This window comes from Suncus etruscus, chromosome 1 (assembly GCF_024139225.1).
Source record: "Suncus etruscus isolate mSunEtr1 chromosome 1, mSunEtr1.pri.cur, whole genome shotgun sequence".
Lineage (NCBI taxonomy): Eukaryota > Metazoa > Chordata > Mammalia > Eulipotyphla > Soricidae > Suncus > Suncus etruscus.
In genome coordinates this window covers 124754858-124778160 of record NC_064848.1, presented here as the reverse complement: position 1 = coordinate 124778160, position 23303 = coordinate 124754858, and the positions used below count along the sequence as shown (strand labels likewise).

The following is a 23303-nucleotide window of genomic DNA, read 5'->3' as shown; positions in this document are numbered from 1 at the left end:
TGTAGACCAGGGGTCTCAAACTCGCAGCCTGCTGGCCACAAACGGCCCTCCGTACAACATTTTGTGGCCCTGCCCTAGAGAAATCTTTTTTTGTTTTGTTTTGTTTTAGTTGTTTGGTTCTCACCCCCCAATGTTCAAGGCTTATTACTGACTTTGCACTCAAGGATCACCCCAACTTTGCCTCCTGCGGCCCCCAGGTAAGTTGAGTTTGAGACCCCTGCTAGACAAATAATGATTTGTCCTTAATTATGAGTTATAAAAGGAAAACGTTTAGAATTTAACTTTTTATTTAGTAACTACATATCCAATTTCTTTAAAAGTTAATTTTAAGCATATTTTGAAAAGGTTTATAAATATTGGACACTTTAGTTGATATATTACACCACAAATATTTCATTGTTAATTATTTTGAATGTTTCTAGCACCTCATAATGACTCTTCAAATAATTGTTATTATAAATAGATAGTATAAAAAATGTCAAATAAAATTTTAATTAAAATAGGATCAGGGAAAATATAAAAAATAGCAAAAAAATATAACCAGACTTTTTTTTTTACCAAAATTCGTATGCCATTTCTAACTTTTGTTTCTTAGTGAGAAATTAAAAACTAATTAAGAAAGGTGTGATTCTGTACCTTGTAATACTTATATGTAATATTAATATATAATAAATATAACAAATATTTTAAAGGAACAAATAATCATATTTTCTTGTATTCTTTTAAGGCTTTATTTTTATTTATTCATTATTTATTTTTTTATTTTTATTTTTATTTTTTAATAATATCTTTATTTAAGCATTATGATTACGAACATGTTTGTACTTGGGTTTCTGTCATAAAAAAAGAACAACCCCCTTCACCAGTGCAACATTCCCACTAACAATGCCCCCTCAACTCCCTCCTCTCCTATCCCTGTCTGTATTTGAGATAGGATTCTATTTCTTTCACTCCTACCATAATTACCTCATGATAATTGTTAGTGTAGTCATTTCTCTAACTGCACTCACCACTTTTTGTGGTAAGCTTCATACCGTGGGCTGGTCTTTCCCGCCCTCATCTCTATTGTCTCTGTGTATTATTATAATAATGTATTTTATTTTTCTTAAATCCCATAGAAGAGTGAGACTATTCTGTGTCTATTTTTTTGTTTTTTTTTGTTTTTTTTTTTTTTAATAATATTTTTATTTTAAACATAGTGGCTTACATATCGTTAACAATAATATTTTAGGTACATATTAACATAAAATCAGGGGAATTCCTATCACCGAATTGTCTTCCCTCTACCTCCGTTCCCATTCTGCCTCCCATAACCTCCTCCCACACCCCCAGGGCCACGCCTGGTGATACTCAGGGATTACTCCTAGCTATGCACTCAGAAATTGCTCCTGGCTTGGGGGACCATATGGGACGCCAGGGAATCAAATTGAGGTCCGTCCTGGGTCAGCCACATGCAAGGCAAACACACTGCCGCTGCTCTATCACTTCGGCCCCAAGGCTTTATTTTTCGATACCAAATATCATATTTATCGATTCCAAATTTTGTTTCAGATCCATGTTACTTTGAAGGGCTAGTCTTAAAAACATGGTTAGTGGTAACCATTTCAGTGGAGTCTAAATTATTTTTTAAAAACCAATTTCATTGATATTTTATGTAAGCAATAATAGAATCATAGAGCATAAATTTTAAACAACAAAGTTAATTGTCACACTTTAACTGTTGAAGGGCCAGAACAATAGTATATTGGGCAAGATGCTTGCCTTGCTTGTGGAAGACCCAGTTCTGTCCCCAACACTTTCATATGGTCTCCTGAACACTGCCAGAAATGATTCCTGCACACAAAGTGAGGATAAATCCTTCAACATTGCTGGTAATGGTTCAAAGAAAAACCCCCATAAAACAACAAATCAATACATTTCAACTATTGACAGTAAAACTCTTTATTTTATTTTATAGATGATGCTTAGTTAAATAAATTAAAATTTTTTAATTTCCATTTTTGTAGGTCTCTGCACACCTGGATATTCCTAGGAGGGCTCAGCTGCAAAAGGTTCAGAGAGAGCAAGTAAAACCCTTCATGACCCTTGACCACCAGATTTTAAACCAGACTGTTACCCTATCACATCCTCTAACATCAAGCAGTCCACTTCTAGTGCAGGACAGACATCCATCTCTCAAGGGTAATGCTGGCTTCACAACAGATTCTCTCTCCAAGTTCCTAACTCCTGGGAAAGAAGATGACAGTACAGAATGGCATGTATGTCTTATAGTTTTTAATGAATATTCAGTGTTTAAGAAAAAGATAACTCTATTAAAGAAACTGTGTGTACATTTTTAGAGTAAAAATATCAAATCCAGGGGCAGGAAGTGGTTCTAGAGGTAAGGTGTCTGCCTTGCAATCGCTAGCGTAGGACGGACTGTGGTTCGATTCCCCGGCATCCCATATGGTCCCCCCAAGCCATGGGCGATTTCTGAGCGCATAGCCAGGAAAACAAACAAACAAAAAAATCAAATCCAAATTCACTTAACAAAAGATGTATCTTGGTTTTTAAATCTGTGAGGATTAATTATACTCATTAATGTAGATTATACAATACAAAAATGAGTTTAGATTGCTCATTGCAACTATGTATCAATAGAGTAAAAATAAACTACTTACTATAATGTATATTAAAAATATTTTGCTTTGGGAACTAAAGAGTACAAAAGTGTGTAAGGTGCTTTCCTTGCATGTGGGGTTTCATCTCCAACACTCTAGCCCAAGCCCATTCAAAAGTGTCCTCTTCCAAATTAACAAAACAAAATAACAAAAATTATTTTGTTACTAAATAGCAAATATTGTGTTATTATTGTAAATACTTTCTGGTAATTAAAATATGTATCAATAGTTTCTTTAATACCTACTAAATTGAAAAAAAATTGTTTAAATAACAAGCAACAACATATGCTTTAAAATATTCATTAGGTTAAGACTAATAATCTTATATATAATGTTAAAATTATATAGCTGATTTTTCTATTGATCATATATTAACTCATTTATATTTTTGACAAACAAAATTTACTAAATAACAGGAATTAACACTTGTTAAGACTAAAAAGTAGGGGACCAGAAGGATAATACAGTGGGTATGCATTTGCCTTGCATATGACTGACCTGAGTTAAATCCCTGGCTTCTCTTTGGTCCTCTGAGCTCACTAGGAGTGATTTCTTAGTGCAGAGCCAACAATGGCTTTCCAAACATAAACAAAGGAAAAAAAGACTATGAAATAAATTCTAGCTCTAGGAAATTTATATTTGTGACTTTCTTATAAAAGAACCTCTAGTGGCCAGAGTATACAGGGTGAGGCTTTGCTTGATGTGTAGCTGATCATAGTTCTATTCCAGGAAGGCATAGCCCAAATCACTTTCATTTCCCATCATCAGAAAAGGACAGAAAAAAATAAAATCTCAAAAAATTTAATACTGAATATAACTGGGAAAAATGTTTTCTTTAAAATATAAAGCATAGATATTTTACATTAAAAATATACATTAATATATGACTTTTTTGTCTTCCACTATTTGATTTTTTAAAAATAGAGCTATTATCATAATATCCCATGTTTAATCTCCCTGTTTATACTTATGGTGATTATTACTGATTTCAAGTTCTTGCTTTTAATGATCAAGTTTGTAACCTTAAGGCATAGCAAGTTAATATTAAGTATTTTATCATGTGAATTCTGAATGCTAGGTTTTTTTTTATTTTTTTGTTTTAGTATTGTTTTGTAAATGGAAAGAGAAAAGGATAAAAATTTGTATCTGATTTAATAGTTAATGTAACATAAGCCACAAATAGTATTATTGAAATCTAAAATGGAATATAAATCTCTATACTTGTATTTACTAACACCTTTCAATGAGTATAGAAAAACTTTCCAAACAATAAATGTAAATTATCTATTTATTTTCTAAGGCTCATATGGTATGTAAAGAATAAAAATCATCTGTTAGAACTACCCAAACACAATTTATCTTATAATCACCTCCTTTCAAAGATTTTTTTTCTTGTGGAAGATTGATTTCAAAAGGAAAATAAGATCCCAGAGGATAGTTAGATGCCAGTTAATTCTTATCAAATCTCAATAGATATTCTAGTTATGTATTTTATATATGTTTTCTATAAAGTGAGAAAGAATATCATTTTTGTTTTTTAGGATATATTTTTATTCCTGAGACATATAACTTTCTATGGCTGGGAAAAGTTAAGAGCCCAGAATTGTTGCAGAATAGAAATGCACATTTGTTACAGATAATTTTTAAACTACTTATATCTTTGAGCACTGATGTCCATTTAATTATAATTTAAATTATAATTTTATTCTGTTGCAGTTTAATTACATATATTCTTTTGAACTTGATTAACCATATTTCACTAATGTCAGAATCTAGAATTTCTTTTTTTTGTTTGTTTGTTGAGAAGAGAGTTTGGGTCACACATAGCTATGTCTGTGCTCAGGGATCACTCAGTGGACAGTATATAGCATTAATGATTGAAATTGAGTTATTCTCTTGCAAGATAAACACCTAAAACTCCAGGTCTATCTCTCTTACCCCTTCAATATTATAATTTTACTATCCATAATAGCTCAATTGTATTCTATGCTGTTGCAATTTCTTTGGTTGATATTAGGTGTCCATGTCACTAAACACAAAGTGTTTATAATATAATATAATATAATATAATATAATATAATATAATATAATATAATATAATATAATATAATATAATATAATATAATATAATATAATATAATATAATATAATATAATTAATATAATATTTGGATTAAAACATATTAGAGTTTCCACTTAACTAGCTATGTGATTTTAACCCTTAACCTCTCTCATCTCTGTTCTACACCTTAAAATTTTCATTTTTACACTTAAATTTCTATTTCTATCACAAGAGTAGAATAGGGGCTGTTGATATGGTGACTGCTGCTGTCTACAAACTTTAATATTTAAGGCACATAGTGACAATGAGTGAGGGCATTCCCACCACCAGTGTTGTCCTCCCTCCACCTCTGTTACCAGCATGCATTCCATATCTACCCCCTCTACCCCCCATAATGCTAATGTAACTGTTCCCCATTTGTACAGCTTGTTGTAGATTGGGTATCGATTCTGTTGTCATTGACTTTGGGTTTGGTGTTCATGTCTGATCATTTTTTATTTCCACTAAATATTTGTACAACTGTCTGGTCCTGGTATCATCCATTTCCCCCCCTTAAATTATGAGACTGAACAAGATGATTCCAGTAGTACGGTTCTATTGGAGATATAAGAAAAGAAAAGGGAAAAGATAAAAAAAAAAACAGAAACAAAAACTAAAACAAAACAAATAGTGGAAGTTCATCTAGGTGTTATAAATATCAATTTAGAAGAAGAAAGGGAAAAAAGAAGAAAAAGGTAACAAAACAAATCAAAACAAAAACAATAAAGCAATAGTAACAAAAATACAAAAAAAAACACACAAAACTTGCAACAGACAAAAACCAAAACCAAAACATAACAAAAAACAAACAAAAAAAACAACAACAAAAACAGTCAAAAAACACAAATCAAAAAAAAAAAAAAAACATGGGGAAATTAGGAAGGGAATTCCCTTGGCCTAAGAGATACAGGGTTTCTCTGCCCTTGAAGCATACTACCATTGGAACACCTACAGGCTTCATACATGCTCATTTTCACACCCCAAGTTCTTTTTTTTGGTGTCAGGAAACTTTCTGCTCAGTGTGGAAGATAAGATCACACCTCTGTAGCTAGAGATTTTGGTATTTGCGTAGGTCATAGGATGAAGGCTAAGATGAAGTTTTTCTTTACGGTTCTAGAGGTTTTGTTCCATCACTGTTGTTGTAATCAGTCTTCTGTAATTAGTGGTCTTGGTTTTTGCTCGGATCCTTGGACAAAGCCTGGGATAGAGTCTTTCAGTGAATGAGAACATTTTTATATTTTACATTTAAGGATCGAGATTAAGACTCTCTTGGTTATTAAACAGCAAGAAGAGTGTGTCTGACCCAGGTATGATACACAAACCCCAGCACCTCATACAGTCCCCAGATCCTAGCAGGAGCTATCTCTGAGTGCAGAGCAAGGATGTGGCTTCAAAACAAAAATAAACAAAAAAGGAATAATTTGGTTATTAAAGTTCAATGAGACAAAATGTAAAAAAACATTTAATTTCATCAGTCTTTTCATTATGAAACTAAACACATGGGACCCCTAATAGTTGTCCCTTGTATTCTAATCCAGACTGAGCACCACTGTGATGCTCTGTATATCACCCAGATGGCTTCACTTGGAATTCTTACATTTCTCACATATCCTTGAGAAACCCAATTATTTATTTTTAACCCTTTGTTTAGTAATCTCAATTATTTTCTCAAAAGTATTAGTTTTAAATAGAAACATAGTACATAATAATATATCCATATATTATATAAATATAATTCATAATAATCTAATTTTTAAATAAATAACAAATCAATAATTTATAATTAATATTTAACAATATATTATTTATAATAATTTTATTGTTATAAATATAATTTATAATGTTATATAAATATAATATATTATATGGTTTTAAATACAAATATAAAGTACACATTTATATATATTGAAGTATCGTTATCCAAAGTTCTTCCCCATTGGTACTCTGTGTATCAATAACTATGCTATTGAGCATTCACTATAAATGAGAAATATAAAAATCCCAAGCCATCTGACGGATGCATGGAACATCAAAGTGATGCTAATTATTCAGGTATCTCTCTTGGTAAGGCCCAAGGAGTGTATGGGATACCAGAGATTGAATCAGTCAGTCAGCCATTTGTAAGGCAAATACCCTACCCACTATACTTTGTCTCTGGACCAGTAGGGTATAGGTGTTTCAGTAAGTGCTCAAAAGCAAAGTTACTGATTCAAAGAATACCACTAGGGGAAGTACTTTGGATAAGTATAATTAAATTGACTTTTGAGAAACGAATTGGGATTATGTAAATATGTGATGGAGAGTAAATAAGTGGGATACTGAAGATCCCTGAGCTCAGAGGCAGGATTAAACCCTGAGCACTTTTAGGAGTGGCCAAAAAAAAAAAAAAAAAGGCAAATGAACATCTATATCCTATGGATTAATTTTCATTTTTATATCACATGCTAAAATTTATCAATTGATTTTTTTATCCTCTAATCTGTGAAATTTTATGTTATTGAAACCATTGTGATTTAAAAAAATCTTAATAATTGGATTTCAGACAATGAATCAGGGCCAATCCCACCACCACTATTGACTTCCCTTCAACAATGTTCCCAGAGAGCATTTTATACCTTTATTTTATACATTTATAATTCTTTGCCTCCCTGGCCTACCAGTATAACAGGCCCATTTTACATTTAGATTGTTAAAGTTTAGGTCTTTTGATTTTACTGTTGTTGACTTTGGCTTGGAAATTTAGTTCAATGCAACGGAGACCACTTGGCTCCTAGCACTCATTCTTTCTTTTATTTTCCCCTTCTTAATATTATAGAAAAATGCAAAAATATGAGGTAAAACAAAGTAATTCATGTACCTAGGTTCTATAAAAGAAGGATGGAGCCTCTATATAATAAATAAAAAGGGGTTGCAGGTTTTTTTTTTTTTGCATAGGTACAGCAAAAGTTGGAGAAAACAAAAAGAAAAAAAAATCTTTAGCCTAATAACAGGGTGACCTTACTAATGACACATCCAATCATAATACCAACTACAGGTTCTAAGGATACAAATTTGTTTAGCCCCAAATTCTTTCTTAATGGTTCTAGAAAAATTTGAACTCAGTTACAGTTGTCATAGTCAGGCTTCAGTAATTAGATCTTGGTTTTTGCACAGAACCTATGTTGAAGTCAGGGTGTCATAAAGCATCTCCTGGTTTCAACTCACTGTTAGGTGGTGAGGCAGGGAAACCTCCTCTGAAAGCAAGTTGTTGCTGTTTCCAAGTCATCAGGGTGTCATATGAACCTAGCCTGGAGCAAGTTGGTGCCAGGGTAGCATTAGAGCTTTCCCTGGCCGAAGTTTGATTCCTGGTACTGGTGCAGAAAACTGGCAATTCCAAAGATGTGATCCAAGGTTCAGTGCTGAAAGGTTGATTTCCAATTTACTAAAGCCTATGTCAAGTCACTATGACTAATGTTTAGGGTGAAAGACTCCCCCTCCGCAATAAAAAATGTAGGAGTTCCTATCCATCTTATATAAGAACTTCTTTCTATATGTAAGATTTCCCCATTTTAATGTGCCTTTGCAAAAATAAAAATGCTATTGTATCTTTTTTATATTTTGTATATTGTATCTTTTGGGGATATAATATGGGAGTAAAAGTAACAGGCTAAATAATCACTATAAACTGGTTTTAACAGAAACTCAGAATTCCAACAGAAAATCATCTACTAGAATATCCTACTAAACAAATGCAAAAAAGTGGTGTGGAAAACTACTTCTGCATAAGAAAATACACAATGATTGTACCTATTAAGAAAATACATCTAAAGAAATATATAAAGGAAATAGACCTATCCCTTTTCAGTCTTTTGAAATAGTCGGAGGAGGGGTGTTGAATAAAATCCGGAGCACAGCTTTAGCCAGTGACATATTCTTGTGGAGTTTGAAAAATGGCTCGGCAGTCACAGGTTAGGAAATGTCCTTGAGCTCAGGATCCCTCAAAAGCCAAATTCATCAGGGAGCAACAGTCAGGGCAAAGGGAGGTGAGAGAAAAAGGGCACCGAGAGCAAATCAAGAACAGTGCTTCTGAGGGCTGAGGCAGGAGGTGGGCTGGGAAGCTGTCCTTTCACTTAGGGTGTCTGCTAGCAGTTGGTTGGGGGTGGGAAGGATGTTCTGGTTCCCGAGGATTTAAGAAGTGAGGGTAAACGGGTTAAATAGGAAGAAAGAACTAATCAGGGGTGAGAGAGCAAAAGAAAAGAAAAGGATTTGTAAAGTAGTAAGCGGGGGGAGGGGCGGGAAAAGAAAGGAAGGGCTATATCCAATATAGACAGACATTATGTACAATCCAGAAGGACATGAGATAGATATATAAGTGGCCACTACATATATACTCACAAACACACACATACAGGCATACATAGCTAGAAAATGAAGATTGGTTCATAGTTTGCAGTTAAAAACTGACCCAGATAGAATGGGTGAACGCACTTAAAAAATATAAAACTGGCAGGTCAGGTAGAAGGTTCTCCAATTCCTAGGAAAACTATCATTGGTAAGGGTAAACTTTGCTGAAAAAAATCTTCATGGTTAGATTGTGATTAGAACATTTTTAAAGCAATCCTTATTTTGAAGTATAGAATACTAAGTGATATGATAAGGAGCACTATAAAAGAGTCTACATTATGAAATACCATCTAACAGATCTTGAGCATCCAGGTTCCTTTCCTGAAAGAAAACTGAAAATATAGACATTATAATATAATAGTAAACTAACTTGAATTGAAATTATTGCAAAAATATAGGCAATGAATGAATACCATATCAAGAATCTATGACATGCATATGCCTATTGCAATAAAACATTAATCATATTAACAGGCATAACCAAATAGAAAGTGAATAATTTAGCATATTTTAAGACATTATCATAATGAGCATTGTATTTAGAATCTATTAGAATATAGCCTGTAATGCAAAACAAGGGTCTCCAACCTATATCTCTAAGACTTACTGTGAACAAAAAACATTAAAAAGTTATTATAGACATATTAAAATTAAGACACTAACACATTCTTATAGTGAGCACTGTAGTGGGGGTCCATGGCTTCCAGATGCCTTCTGAACCTATTTCTGTGGATAAAAACCATAGAACATTATTATACACATCTAGAGAGACCACTTTTTGAATACCCGCTCAATCTAAACAGCTGTATCCATTGCTGCAGGTCTCTTTGAAGCATAAAAAAGAATATAAACTGCTGGAGATTTCACAGATGAGGTGGAGATTTCTGAAACTTCTTGATCATCAAATTTAAGCTAACATTGCCATGCTGCATTTTTACAATAGGCTGTGCAGTGACCCTATTCCGTAATAGTTTGAAGCAGAGAATAAATTGTATTCTATAGGGGTGTTAGATTCCGTAGTGAACTGTGACAATTCAAAGGTTTTTTTTTAATTTTAATTTTATTGAAACCATTGATTTACAAAGTTCTTCATAGTTGGGAGTCAGGCATAAAATGAATCAGGGCCAATCATATACCAATGTCAATCTTTTTCCATCAATGTTCCCCAGATGCATCCATCTCTCTTGTCTCCCAAACCTGCCAGTATAATTGGCTCATTTTAAGTTTAAATTTTTAAAGTTTGTGTCTCTCGATTCCATTATTATTGTCTTTGATTTGAATATTTACTTCTGTTCTTTGTTAACACTACTAATGTTCCTGAGACTACTTGGCCCTTGGCCCTCATCCTTTTACATTTGTGTTTCTCCTCTCCCACTCAGTTTCTTTGCTTCTCCTCACTTTACTCTGGAGCCAACAGTGTTTGAGACAACTCCCTTTATTGGGGGGGGGTTGGTTTTTGGACCACATCTGGCGGTGCTCAGGGGTTACTCCTTGCTCTGTGCTCAGAAATACCTCCTAGAAGGATTTGGGGACCATATAGATGCTGTGATCTAGCCCAGGCCCCTTCTGGTTCAGCCCCGTGTACTTGGGCAAGGCAAATGCCCTATCACTATGCTATCTCTCTGACCCTTTGAGAACATTTTCATTTAGATCATTGCATTTTTTCATGTAGTTATTCTAAATACCACATATAAGTGATAATATTCTGTATTTGTACTTCTCTGACTTACTTCATTTAACTTAATATCTTCTAGTTCTATCCATGCTGCTGCAAACTGCATGATTGCATTATTCCTTACAACTATGCATTATTATTATGTAGTTTATGATATATGTGGCAGATCCATTATATAATATAGTTTAATAGTTATAGTTTATATATATAATTTATATATAAACTTCTTATAGTTTTTATATTTATAGTTTATATATAATATAGTTAAGAAGTATAGTTTGGTAGTTTATGACATATGAGGTAGATCCATTATATATATATAATATATCATAAACTAAACTACCAAACTATACTACTGGGCCACATCCGGGGACCAGGATATGTATATACATTCATATATATATGACTATATACATGCATATATATGACTATATATATGCATGTATATACATACATACCACATCTTCATGATCCACTCTTTTGTAAATTTAGTTGATTACAAGTCTTAGCTATTGTAATGAGTGCTGCAGTGAATAGCAGTGTGCATACATCCTTTTGGATGAATGTTTTTCTGTCCTAGAAATAGATACCCAAAAGGGGAAATGCTAGGTCATATATGGCTGCTCAATTTTCAGTTTACTGAGAACCCTCCAGACTGTTTTCCATAGGGGTTGGACTATACAGCATTCCCACCAGCCTTGGAAGAGAATTCCTTTCTCACCACATCCCCACATGGCATCAGAGATTGTTTCCAGTATTTTTGATATGTGCCATCCTTATTGGTTTAAGATGATATAATCATTGTCTCAATTTGGATTTCCCTAATGATAAGTGATGATAAGATTTTTTTAATGTGTCTATTAGCTATCTTTCTCTGATAAATATCTTTTGTTTTCTTCTCATTTTTGATGGTATTTTTAGGCTTTTTAGGTTTGTAATAACCATTGTGAGTACTCTGTGCATCTTAGCTATCAAACCTTTATCTACAAAACATTTTCTCCCACTCAGTTAACTTTCTGGTAATTTTAGAGTGATTTTCTTTTCCTACAGTAAATTTTAGTTTGATGTAGTCCCATTTATTCAAGTTTGATGCTATTGCTCTTGCCATTGGCATCCTATCATGGAAGATTTTTTAAGGTCTAGTATTGGAGTATTCTGTCTATGTTTTCCTCAATGAACTTTATGGGTTAGTGTTTAATCTCAAAGTCATTAATCCACTTCGAATTGACATTTGTGTAAGGCATGAGATATGGATCAATCTTTTAATTTCTTACATGTAAAGATTAATTGACCATATGCTTGGGGATTTGCCACTGGATGTTCTACTCTGACCCATTATCTGAAGTTTGCCTCTGTTACAATTCCCATGCTGTTTTGATCACTATGGCTTTGTAGTAGAGCTTCAAATTAGGTAATAAATTGCCTCCCAGTTTTTTTTTCAATATGGACCTATTCTAGGTCTTTTATGGTTTCACACACCTTTATAATTGATTGCTTTAAATCCTTGAAGAATGTTGCTTGAATTTGAATAGGGAAAGCACTGAAATCTACATAGTATTTTAGGTAAGATGGTCATTTTGATTATATTGATTCTTCCAATCCATGAGCATTTCTTTCATTTTCTCATGTATTCTATTTTTATGAAGTGTTTTGAAGTTTTCATGACATAGGCCTCTCACCTCTCTTGTTAAGTTGATTACTCAGTACTTGATAGTTTTGGACACTGTTTCAAATGGGAAAGAAACGTTGATCTCTTTCTCTCTGAGTAGTTATTTCTATAAATGAATGCAACTGTCTTTTGTGTATTGACTCTGTAGCTAGCCACTTTGCTGTATTGGTTTATTGTTTCGAGGATCTTTTTTGTGGACACTTAGGGTCTTCAATGTATATAATCATGTCTTCTGCAAAAATAGTTTGACTCCCTTTTTTGATTTGGATTCTTTTGATTTTTTTCTCTTGTCTGATTGCTATTACTAGGCCTTCTAATACTATATTGCATAAGAGTGCAGACAGAGGACATCTTGCCTAGTTCCTCACCTTAGTAGAAATGCTTTCAGTTCTTGCCATTCAGAATAATGTTGGTTTTGTGATTTTTTTATAGATAGCTATTACTATCTTGAGGAAGCTTCCACACATATTTTGCTGTGGGGTTTGTAACGAATGGATATTTGAATTTTGTCAAATGCTTTCTCTACAACAATTGATGTGATATGTTTTTTATCCTTCCTTTTACTGATGTGGTGTTGTTACCCTTCCCCCAACTTACTGACTATCTCATCTGGAGAGGGAGACCCTTCCATAGCTGGGAGGGTCTGGTTGGTAATTTAAGGGGTACCTGGGGGAGGAGCAAGACTGATTCGGCAACAGAGGCTCAGCAAGAAAGACTTAGCATAGAGTGATGAGAGACAGGATAGATGCAGGAACAGGAATGAGGCTGTTTAGCTTAGAAGCCACACATGGTGGTTAGAGCCTTTTAATAAAGCTGCAGGTTTCCTGAATTCTACTGACTGGCTGTGAATTATTTCCTAGACAGTGATTTGACTATCTTGTTTATTTTTTAAAAACAGTTCCTGGCTGAATTGATAGCACAGAGGTAGGGTGTTTGCCTTGCATATGGCCAACTTGAACTGACTCTTTTAATATCCGGCATCCCATATGATCCTCTAAGCCTTCCAGAAATTATTTCAGAGTGCAAAGCCAAGAATAATACCTGAGTGCCCTCTGTGTGGCCCAAAGTATCAACTCCTGGTCTCATTAATTCTATGTATTTTTCTTAGTTTCTATATTGTTATTTTTTTTGTTTTGTTTTGTTTTTCTGGGCCACACCCTGTGACACTCAGAGGTTACTCCTGGCTATGCGATCAGAAATCGCTCCTGGTTTAAGGGACCATATGGGATGCTGGGGATCGAACCCAGGTCCATCCTGGGTCAGCCACCTGCAAGGCAAATGCCCTACAGTTGTGCTATCACTCTGTCCCCTATATTATTTATTTTTGCTCTGGATTTTATTTCTTTTCTTCTCTGTATGTTTGGGTTTCTTTGCTGTTGGTTTTCCAGATATTTAAGGTATGCCTTTAGGTTGTTGTTTTTTTCTTTTTCTTCTTTCCTAATGTAGGCCTATATTACTGTGAGTTTCCTACTAATTACTTTTACTGTGTCCCACAGATTTTAAAAATTTGTTTTTTAATTATCATTCATATCAAGAAACTTATTTATTTTTTGATTTCCTATTTATTCCAGCTGTTGTTGAGAAGCTTGTTGTTTAGTCTCCAGGTGTTAAGATTTTCTCCACATCTTCTTTCTACAATCAATCTTTATCTCTATGGCTTTGTGGTCTGATGTGGCGTTTAGTATATTTCTTATATTTGTACCTTTATGTGAATTAGACATGCGGTTTATCCTAGAAAAGGTTCCATGTCCACTTGTAAACTATGTGTATTCAGCATTTTGAAGATGAAAGGTCTTGTAGAGACCCATTAGTTCTAGTTCTTCTAGTTTCTCATTTAGGGTTCTTATGTCTTTTCCTGGTTTTCTACCTAGTAGATCTGTTTAGTGGTGATAGTGGCATGTTGAAATCTCCCACTATCACATTTCAATCCATATGTTTCTCTAGATTTTTGAGCAAAATATTTCAATAACTCTACATTTTGGTTTATTGTTTCCCTGATCAATAAGTAGTGTCAGTCTTTGTCTCTAAGTACTTTTTCGAGGTTGAATGCAATTTGATCTGATCTAAGAATGGCTGTTTCAGCTTTGTTGTATTCCGTTGTTTTACTCTGTACCTGTGTCTATCTTGAACTTTTTAATGTGTTTGCTGCATCTATCAGATGGCTGTTTATTTTTCTGATTCATTCTGCTACTTTTTGCCTTTTGATGAGAGTGTTTGATCCATTGACATTTAAGACAACTTTTGACAGAAAAGACTGTTGTGTCATTATATTTTGTAGGTTTGTTTCTGTTATAATTTGGTATTTGTTTATATAATTAATCTTTTGAGTAATTCATTTAGAGTGGGTTTGGTTAGAACAAATATTTTTGTCAGAGAATGTTTTTAACCTTTCCTCCCATGTAAATGAGAAGTTTACGGGGTAGTGGACTCTAGGTTGAAAGTTTGCATTCATTCAGTAGTTTGAATATGTCATTCCACTCTTATCTTGCCTGGATTGTTTCAAATGAAAGATCCTGTTTGATTCTGACTTTCTTTTTTTATATTTAATGTTTTTCTTCTCCCTCATTGCTTTAGTCTATCTCTCTCCCCCTTTCTCTCTCTGTTTGCTATTTGGATTACTATATGTCTTGGTGTTGTTTTGTTAGGGTATATTTTGTTTGGTATTCTTTTTGCCTCTTGGATTTGTACAGTAGCCACTTTCCAGAGAGTTGGAAAGTTTTCTGTTATTATCTTCCTCACTACTTGTTATTCCTTTTCCCCCATTTTCCTATTCTCTGGTATTCCTATATTTCAGAGATTATGTCTTTTGTCTTTGCTCATTAAGTACCTGTTTTTTTCATTGCTTTGTGTTTCCTTTCTTTTTTGATGTTTTATCAATACTGACTTGTAATTCGTAATCATATTTTTATGTGATTCTTCACATGTGTAATTATGCTACTTTGGTTTTCTAACATGTTTTTAGTTCCTTCAGTTCTACTTGTATAGATTCTTTAATCTTCTGATTATTTAAAAATTTTCTCTTTTAGGCAACTTATTCTAATACCTTTAAAAAATACTATTTGTCATTGTGGTTTGCACTATTGTTATTGAAGTGTTATGTCACTTTATCCCCTTTTAGCACCCAGTTCTTGTCCATAGTGATCAGTTACAACTATCTTTTGTCATAAGTGGGCCTTTACTACACTAACTGCAGTCTGTGCTCTTTGTGGCAAGATTACTACTATATACTGGTCCTCTTCATCTTCATTAATATTGTCTCTGTATATTATTACCTTACTAGTGTTTTATTTTTCTTATATCATAGAAATGAACAAGATTATTCTGTGTCCTTTTCTCCCTCTGAGAGAGACAGAGAGAAAGACAACAGAGACAGAGACAGAGAGAGGAGTGGAATAAGATAGGGGAGAGAGAAAAAGAGATAAAGAAAGAGAGAGACAGAGAAAGACAGAGGCAAAATGCCTGTCTCAGAGATAGGCAAGAGCAGGTGGAAATAAAACTGAGGATATTGGTGGAAGGAAAAGTGTACTGGTGAAGGGCAGTATACATTCCTTGACTGAAACTCAATTATAAACAATTTTGTAACTAAGGTACATAGGATTCACTAAAAATATAATTTGAGCTATAGTATTGGGGTGGATGTAATTATTTTGTGTTAATTTTTTTAATTTCAGAATTATTATAGTCAAAAATGGAAGTATCCAAACTGTTCATAGACAGATGACTAGAGAAAGATTATTTGACACATTGATATAAAATAATACTATTTATAAATATAAAAAGGAAAGTTTCCATTCACATCAAAATGAAAGTAACTCCAGGGAATTAGGCAAGACAAGTAAAGTATAGGAAAAGTAAGTATTAGATGATTCTGCATGTGTGTGCAAGATAAAGATATATAATTAATACATTAAAACAAGTTGAAATATAGAATAAAATATTGGCCTTTTATTTAAAGTTCACTTACTAGAGAAATTGATGCTCCACTTACAAGTGTATACATCTGATAATTGTCTTTTACTTCCTTGTTTCACTATGCAGAATCAACTCTTTTGTCTCAAAAGTCACTGCTTCATCTTTTTGGATGATACACAGCTGTTTTTTGAGTAAATTCTAGATTTCTTACCTAGTCATCTGTTTATGACCATTTAGGTATATTCCATATTTTAGATATTGAGAGTGATGATGCTAAGAACATATGTAGTGTGATTTACTTTTTGATTCTCTCCATTGTCCTTACGAATTGTCTGCTTCAAAATCTATATTTTTGTAGTTACAAGAAGGAATGGTAACAGATTTCATCTGCAAAAATAGTTTTGGTGCTAGTACAGACTTGCCATCTTTAGAGCATACTAGTTCTGTTTCATCCTCCTCTTTTATCTTTTGTTTTTGTTTCTTATCACTGTTGTTTTTTGCTTCTTTTACTATATTATTATTTACCCCTTGCTCTAGATTCTGATATTTTCCTTTTTAATGTAAAAAAAATATTACTCGCAACAGTTCTTGTAGAACAAATCTGGTCATGGAAAGCTCCATTAGGTTTTGTTTATACAAAAACATATTTTCCATAATTCCTTTATGATAATTATTCAGGGTAAAATGTTCTGGGCTCATGGTTTTTATCTTTTAGGGGTATGGATTTTATTCCACTCTTGTGTAGTTGTGTGATTTCTGTTGAATATTATGATGAATACTTTATGGAGGATTTTTCTGTTTTTATTGTTTTATTTACTGTTTCATTTCACTGATCAAGATTCAATATTTTTTCTTGTTCATTGATTTTCATAGTTTGACAAACAATCTTATGTTTTGATGTAGGTCATTTTGTTTTTAAAAAGTTTGGTATTTTTCTCAGAATTTCTGTGTGTTTCATTTAGCTCTTAGGTTAGGGAATTTCTTACCTATTATTTTTTTGAGTATGATCTTTGCTACCATCTACTGTCTTTCTCTTCAGTTCCATAGCTTTTTTTCCTGTGACCACCATCAAAAAAAAATATATTATATGTATCTATATATATGATACTAAACATTGAAATGGGATCAGTTGTTTGCCAAAAAGAAAAAATTCCTGAACCCCTTTACTATCTCTCAGGACCCTGATATACATATATATGTATACATACATACATACATACATATATATATATACATGACTTATTTCTTCTTTTTCATTTGAGTCACCACTGGTGAGTTTATTTTTAGTTTCTGATATATTATAATCTTTGAAATATTTAATTACCTGTTATGTTTTTCATGTTAGGATAAAATTGCTTTACTATTATTTCATATCCATCATTTCTGCTTATAATTAAAAATTGTTTTTTGGGTAATGATTTTCTTTTGCTCATATAACATTTTCCTTAAAAAATGTTTTAATTGAATCACCATGAAGATACACAGTTTCAAAGTTGTTCATGACTGAGTTTTAAACAAGCAATGTCCAACACCCATACCTTTTCCAGTGCACATTCTCCACCAATGTCCCCAGTTTACCTCCTGTCCAAACCTCTCCCCTCATATTGCCCTTCCTTTGCCTGCCTCTTTCACTGACATTTTTCTTCTCTGTCAATCTGTCTTGTCTGTATGTCTATCTAACATTTAGGCACTGTGGTTTGTAATATTGTTAGTGAAGGGATATCATGCATATCACTTTATCTCCTTCCACTACTCAGTTCTTGGTTAGAGTGATCAATTCCACCTAGCATTCTTATACCAATCCCCTCTCTGCCCTAAATGCACTCTCCTGCATTTTCTTGACCATGGACTAGTTTCTATGTTTTATCCTCTAACTTTACTTTCTTTTTCTTTTTAATTGATGGCTCTTTTTCACTGTTATCTCTTTTTCACACTTCTTACCTCAACTAATTCTGTATCCTTATGTTTGTCTTCCGGAGACTTGCCATTTTATGTAAGGAATTTTATCTTATTTTTACAGCAGATGCCTGCAGAATATTTCTGGTTACACATCTGCTTAGCTTTTTTGTTTTCCTGCAGGTATTACTGTGACTTTACTGTTGGAATTCTTTGTTTTTAGGGCTGTGACAGAGAAGGAGAGTGATGGTGAGGAGGAGATCAAAAACCTTAATCAACCAATCATAGTCTTGCCAGTGAAAGATGGGAGGGTAAGAGCCTGGAAGGGAGATTTCATTCTGCCTTGTTTTTTTGTAGCCACATTTCCTGCCTGTTCCTGCTATAGTCTACTTGAGAGTCTGCACCAGTGGGCCATGACTGAATATTTTGCTATTCTCTGGTGGATGGAGGAGGGCAGTCTGCTGGTCTAGCTTTTCTATCTTCATATACACCGATGCAGTCACTCAGCAAACCAAACTGTGAGCATATGAGGCTTTTTCTGCGATATGTAGTTGGCTTCTAGTTGTACATTACTTGGGAGTTTTGCTTGCTACTGTCTATTCTACCATTTCAGTCGAAGTTCAAGAGGTAGTTTCTTGATTAGTATGTGAACTCATTCACATTTAATTTTACCAACTTCTTATTGGAATTTAATATATTTTTAAAATGTTTTACTAAACTGCAATACTTGCTGTTTTCATATTTGTAATCTTTTTTCTCTCATTATTTGGACAATTCATTATTTTCCTCTGGTGTTACCTTAAAATCTTAAGAAACATAATTATTATTTTTATGCATTTATAATTTATGAATGTCTGTCATTCCATAATTAAAAATATCTTGAGTATGTTTTACCTGACTTCCTGTATTTATACTTATGTAATATATACATATAATATATAATGCACACATATATGTTCCATCCTTTTTTAAAACCCTATACTCATAACAGCACGAAGCACTACCTGAGAATATCATTGATCTTTTAACTTAAAAGTTTTGAATTTTTGTAAAAATTTTGCTTGTTCATTAGTAAAGGGTATTTTGCTAACTTTAGGTGTCTGTTTGAAATCTTTAATACTTCCATTTTAATTTTTTTATTCTTAAGAATAATTTCTTTTATCTTAAAAGATATATTTTAATTTATTTTTTATCTTAAGAAATATCTTTTATCTTTATGATTATCTTTTATCTTATTAAACTTACACTTCCTATACCTATTATCTCCAATTTTATTTTGTGGAGTAATTTCTCCCTTCTTTGATATTCATTATATTCATTACTTTGAGGAATTGTTTCTAATTGTTTATAGTTCTTTCCTCTAACTTGTTCATCTTATTTTGTCAGCTACAAATATTTTTTGTTGTTGTTGATGTCCTTTATTTTAATAACAAATGAATTCACAGTTGACTAATTTAAAAATACAAGCACTGTAAAAAATTTACATCTATAGAAAGTTTGTTTTCTACCTGTTCAGTCTTTGTGATCTAATTTGGGATACATCCTAGTAATCACCCTATTTGTGGCTACATACTGATTTTAGCAAAACTAGTAATTTATACAGTCATTAATACTAACTGGTTCAAGCAAATGTAGAGTAAAGCAACACAAATGAGAGTATGAAGATTACTTTATTTTCAGTTGTAAAATATTCTGGGGTTTGACATTACATATACATACATAAAACTATAATTTAATCAGCATGACATTTTTGAATGTGGCTAAATTTTGTAATCTCAGAATTCAGATATAATTTTTTATTATGTACTATATACTAATTTAATATATTTTGCTAGATGGAGGACATTGTTGATGATATAATCAATGTGGAATCAAATTTAAACAGAAGGAAACATAATATGTTATACTAAAAAGAGAACAGTAAGCGCTTCCAAAACTGATGAAGAGGTCAATTGAGATTGAGATAATGGTTTCTGATGACAAAAATAAATTTCATTTCATTAGTATGTTTTTCTATACTTATGAAATAGACACATAATACATAATTAAAAATATTTATTGCTACAGAATAAAGATTATATGATGTCAGAGGATAATAATACGACTTATACTATCCTGTATTTCTATCTAATCTATCTACTTTATCTATATCTATATCCTTATATCTCCTATCAGATATATATGTATAATAATATTTACATATAATTCTTATATCACATTTTATATAGTTATTTAAGCTTCTTATATCATTTTGAAGCATCTCATATATCCAGCCAATTTTACTGACTTGTCTAAGTTGTGATGATCCTTGAGTGCAAAGTCAGTAGTAAGCCTTGAACATTGGGGGGCGTGACCCAAACAACTAAAACAAAACAAGACAAAACAAAATTCCTCTAGGGCAGGGCCACAAAATGTGGTATGGAGGGCCGTTTGCGGCCCGCGGGCCGTGAGTTTGAGACCCCCTGCTACCTTGTAGAAAATAAAATATTATTATAACAAAAAGTATAATGAGTTATGATCCAGTAACAAGATATTAAAGATGAACTTATGAAATATAGATCAGCTTTATGCAGCTTTAACATATGGTAGAGAGACCTTAGTGTTGAATCAGCACACATTCATAGTTTTGTGTAAAAAATTTTAAGTATCAAAAACAAATATGAGCTCTTTTTAAGCATTTTGAAGGATAATGCCTTTTTATATAGGTTTTAGGCTTTTAGATTTCTTAAGAAAAAGAATAAAGGCTGAGATGAAAATAACTTCAAATATTTTGTTTAAACAAAGTGAATTGTGACTATATTACATGACATAGAAATTGGTCATCAATAAATCAATGGGCTAGTTGTTTTAAATTTAAAGCCTGAAGAAAAATATTGGTACAAGCATCTTTTCTATCTTTACTAATTTCAGATAGTCTGAAGAGATAGATTTTTGGAGCCAAAGAAATTGTATGAAGGTTTAGGCCCTTGCTTTACACACAGGTGACCCTGATTCATTCTGGAAACTGTGTATGGTCACCTGAGCACTACTAGGAGTATTTCTTGAGCCAGAAGTAAATGCTCAACACCACTGGTTGTGACTCACACACTCTTCGCCATCAAGAAAAGAGAGAAGGTTCTCTCGTTCTTCCTTTATTTAATGTATAGGACTGCCATTGTTACCAAGCACAAATACTAACTTTGGTTAACAGATTAAATTAAATTTCCAACATTTGGGGTTTTTTAAGGTTTTTTGGGTTTTTTTTGATGGAATAAAAGTTGCTCCTATCCTCTCTAATGTAAAACATCCTAGTTTTGAGAAAGCTAATTCTCTGTACAAATAGGCATTTGGGAGCACTGATTGCAGTGCTTAAGGATTTCTCCTGGCAGTTCTCAGGGGAGCATATGCAGTGTGGGATAGAACTTGGGTAGTTCACTGAAAGGCGAGAGACTTAACCCTTATTAACCCTAGCACTGGATAAACACTGGATAAAATAGATGTTAATTTTCCCTATCTAGTTTTCAGCATGGACATGCTATATTTTCCTAAATAGTATTTAGCCTCTGACTCAGAGGAAGTATTAGTTTCCTGCTATCTTCTTTTTCTTGCATGTGCTATTTACTTTTCTGGATTTGTATACTACAAAGACATATAGAGGAGAAAACCAGGTCAAGGTAGAGAGGGACAGAAGCTAGAGGGTTGCAAACCATGAACACCAGAACAGTTGCACAACTAGAAGAGGCAAGAGAGGATTTCCCCTTCAGCCTCCAGATGGACTGAAGGCCTCTGTACAGATTTTTAAAGTCCTGTATTCTTCAATTTAGAGAGTATTAATTATTATTTAAGATCAAGAAATAAAGAAAACAAAATAAAGAATATAAGAAATTGTATATCTAAATGTTACATTTGTCAAATTAACCTAGTTTTATACTGGTTCCTGAGAAAGACAGTAATTACAGATTTGCATTTGTGACTACTGAGAATTTGGTTGCATTTTCTTTTTCTTTTTTTTTTTTTTGTTTTGTTTTTGTTTTTGGGTCACACCCATCAGCGTTCAGGGGTTACTCCTGGCTCTATGCCCAGAAATTGTTCCTGGCAGGCTTGGGGGACCATATAGGATGCCGGGATTCAAACCACTGTCCTTCTGCATGCAAGGAAAATGCCCTACCTCGATGCTATCTCTCTGGCCCCAAGAACTTGTTTTTAACAGAGATTATACTTCTTAACAGACAGATACTGCTGTTTTCTTTACCTAAAATATCATTGACTGCTGAGCAATCAGTTATTTATTTATCTAAATCTTCATTTAGATTCTATGTTTTTTAGTAGTTATTATTCTAAAAACATAATACTTCATTATAAAAATACAAAATTGAAATGCAACCTGTATGGCAAGATACTAGGACTGGATACACAGTTCAGCAGGTAAGGCATTTGACTTGCACACAGTCCACCTTGTTTTGATACCTGGCATCACATATAGTCCCTATGAGTACCACTAGGAGTGATTCCTGAGTGCAAAGCCACGTGTAAACCCTGACACTTTGGGGTGTGGCCCCAAACAAAGAGAGAGAGAGAGAAAAATCCTGTTCTAGTGTAGACATTGTGCAAGACATTTAACTTTCACGTCATTTAAATTCTCTTTCCTTTCTTTCTTGTATGTAATAAAAATAACTAAAAAGTATTTTGCTTAATGGCTAATTTTCAATTAAATCTTAGTAGACCACATGTTTATTTCAAAAGATAGTCAAAATTGTTCTAAAATTTGAATGAAGAAAATATGTTAAATTGTGAATTTAATTTAATTTATAGGAAAGAGTTCGAAAGGATGTTTAAAATACAGCTATGTAGGTAAATCACAAGAGAATAGCATGAGAAAAGGCAAAACAAATTGAGAAAAACATTAAAAAAGAATGGAACACAAATAGGAATCTATATTTTTATAGTTTGTGTAGATTAAAAAGCTACAACTACTAGCTTCAGAGAAGTTTTTTGAGTAAATAAATCAGTCCATGAACTCTGCAGATGA

The 23303-nt window shown here is 33.0% G+C and overlaps 2 protein-coding genes across 3 annotated transcripts in view; one reads left to right on the top strand and one right to left on the bottom strand.

Annotated features, from left to right (window-relative positions):
- MET (MET proto-oncogene, receptor tyrosine kinase) overlaps window positions 1-2312 on the bottom strand; it is an 811679-nt gene extending 809367 nt beyond the window's left edge. The window contains exon 1 of the mRNA XM_049771030.1: window positions 2309-2312. The gene's annotated coding sequence lies outside the window, so the exon portion shown is untranslated. The remainder of the gene's footprint in view (window positions 1-2308) is intronic.
- Window positions 2064-23303, top strand: part of TFEC (transcription factor EC) — a 55630-nt gene continuing 34390 nt past the window's right edge. The window contains exons 1-4 of one of the 2 annotated variants that reach the window (XM_049771037.1): window positions 2064-2258; window positions 20131-20195; window positions 21258-21276; window positions 22221-22223. In XM_049771037.1, the coding sequence (XP_049626994.1) occupies window positions 2079-2258; window positions 20131-20195; window positions 21258-21276; window positions 22221-22223 (267 nt within the window). In that variant the 5' untranslated portion in view covers window positions 2064-2078. The remainder of the gene's footprint in view (window positions 2259-20130; window positions 20196-21257; window positions 21277-22220; window positions 22224-23303) is intronic. The other variant, XM_049771038.1, reaches the window with a different exon arrangement.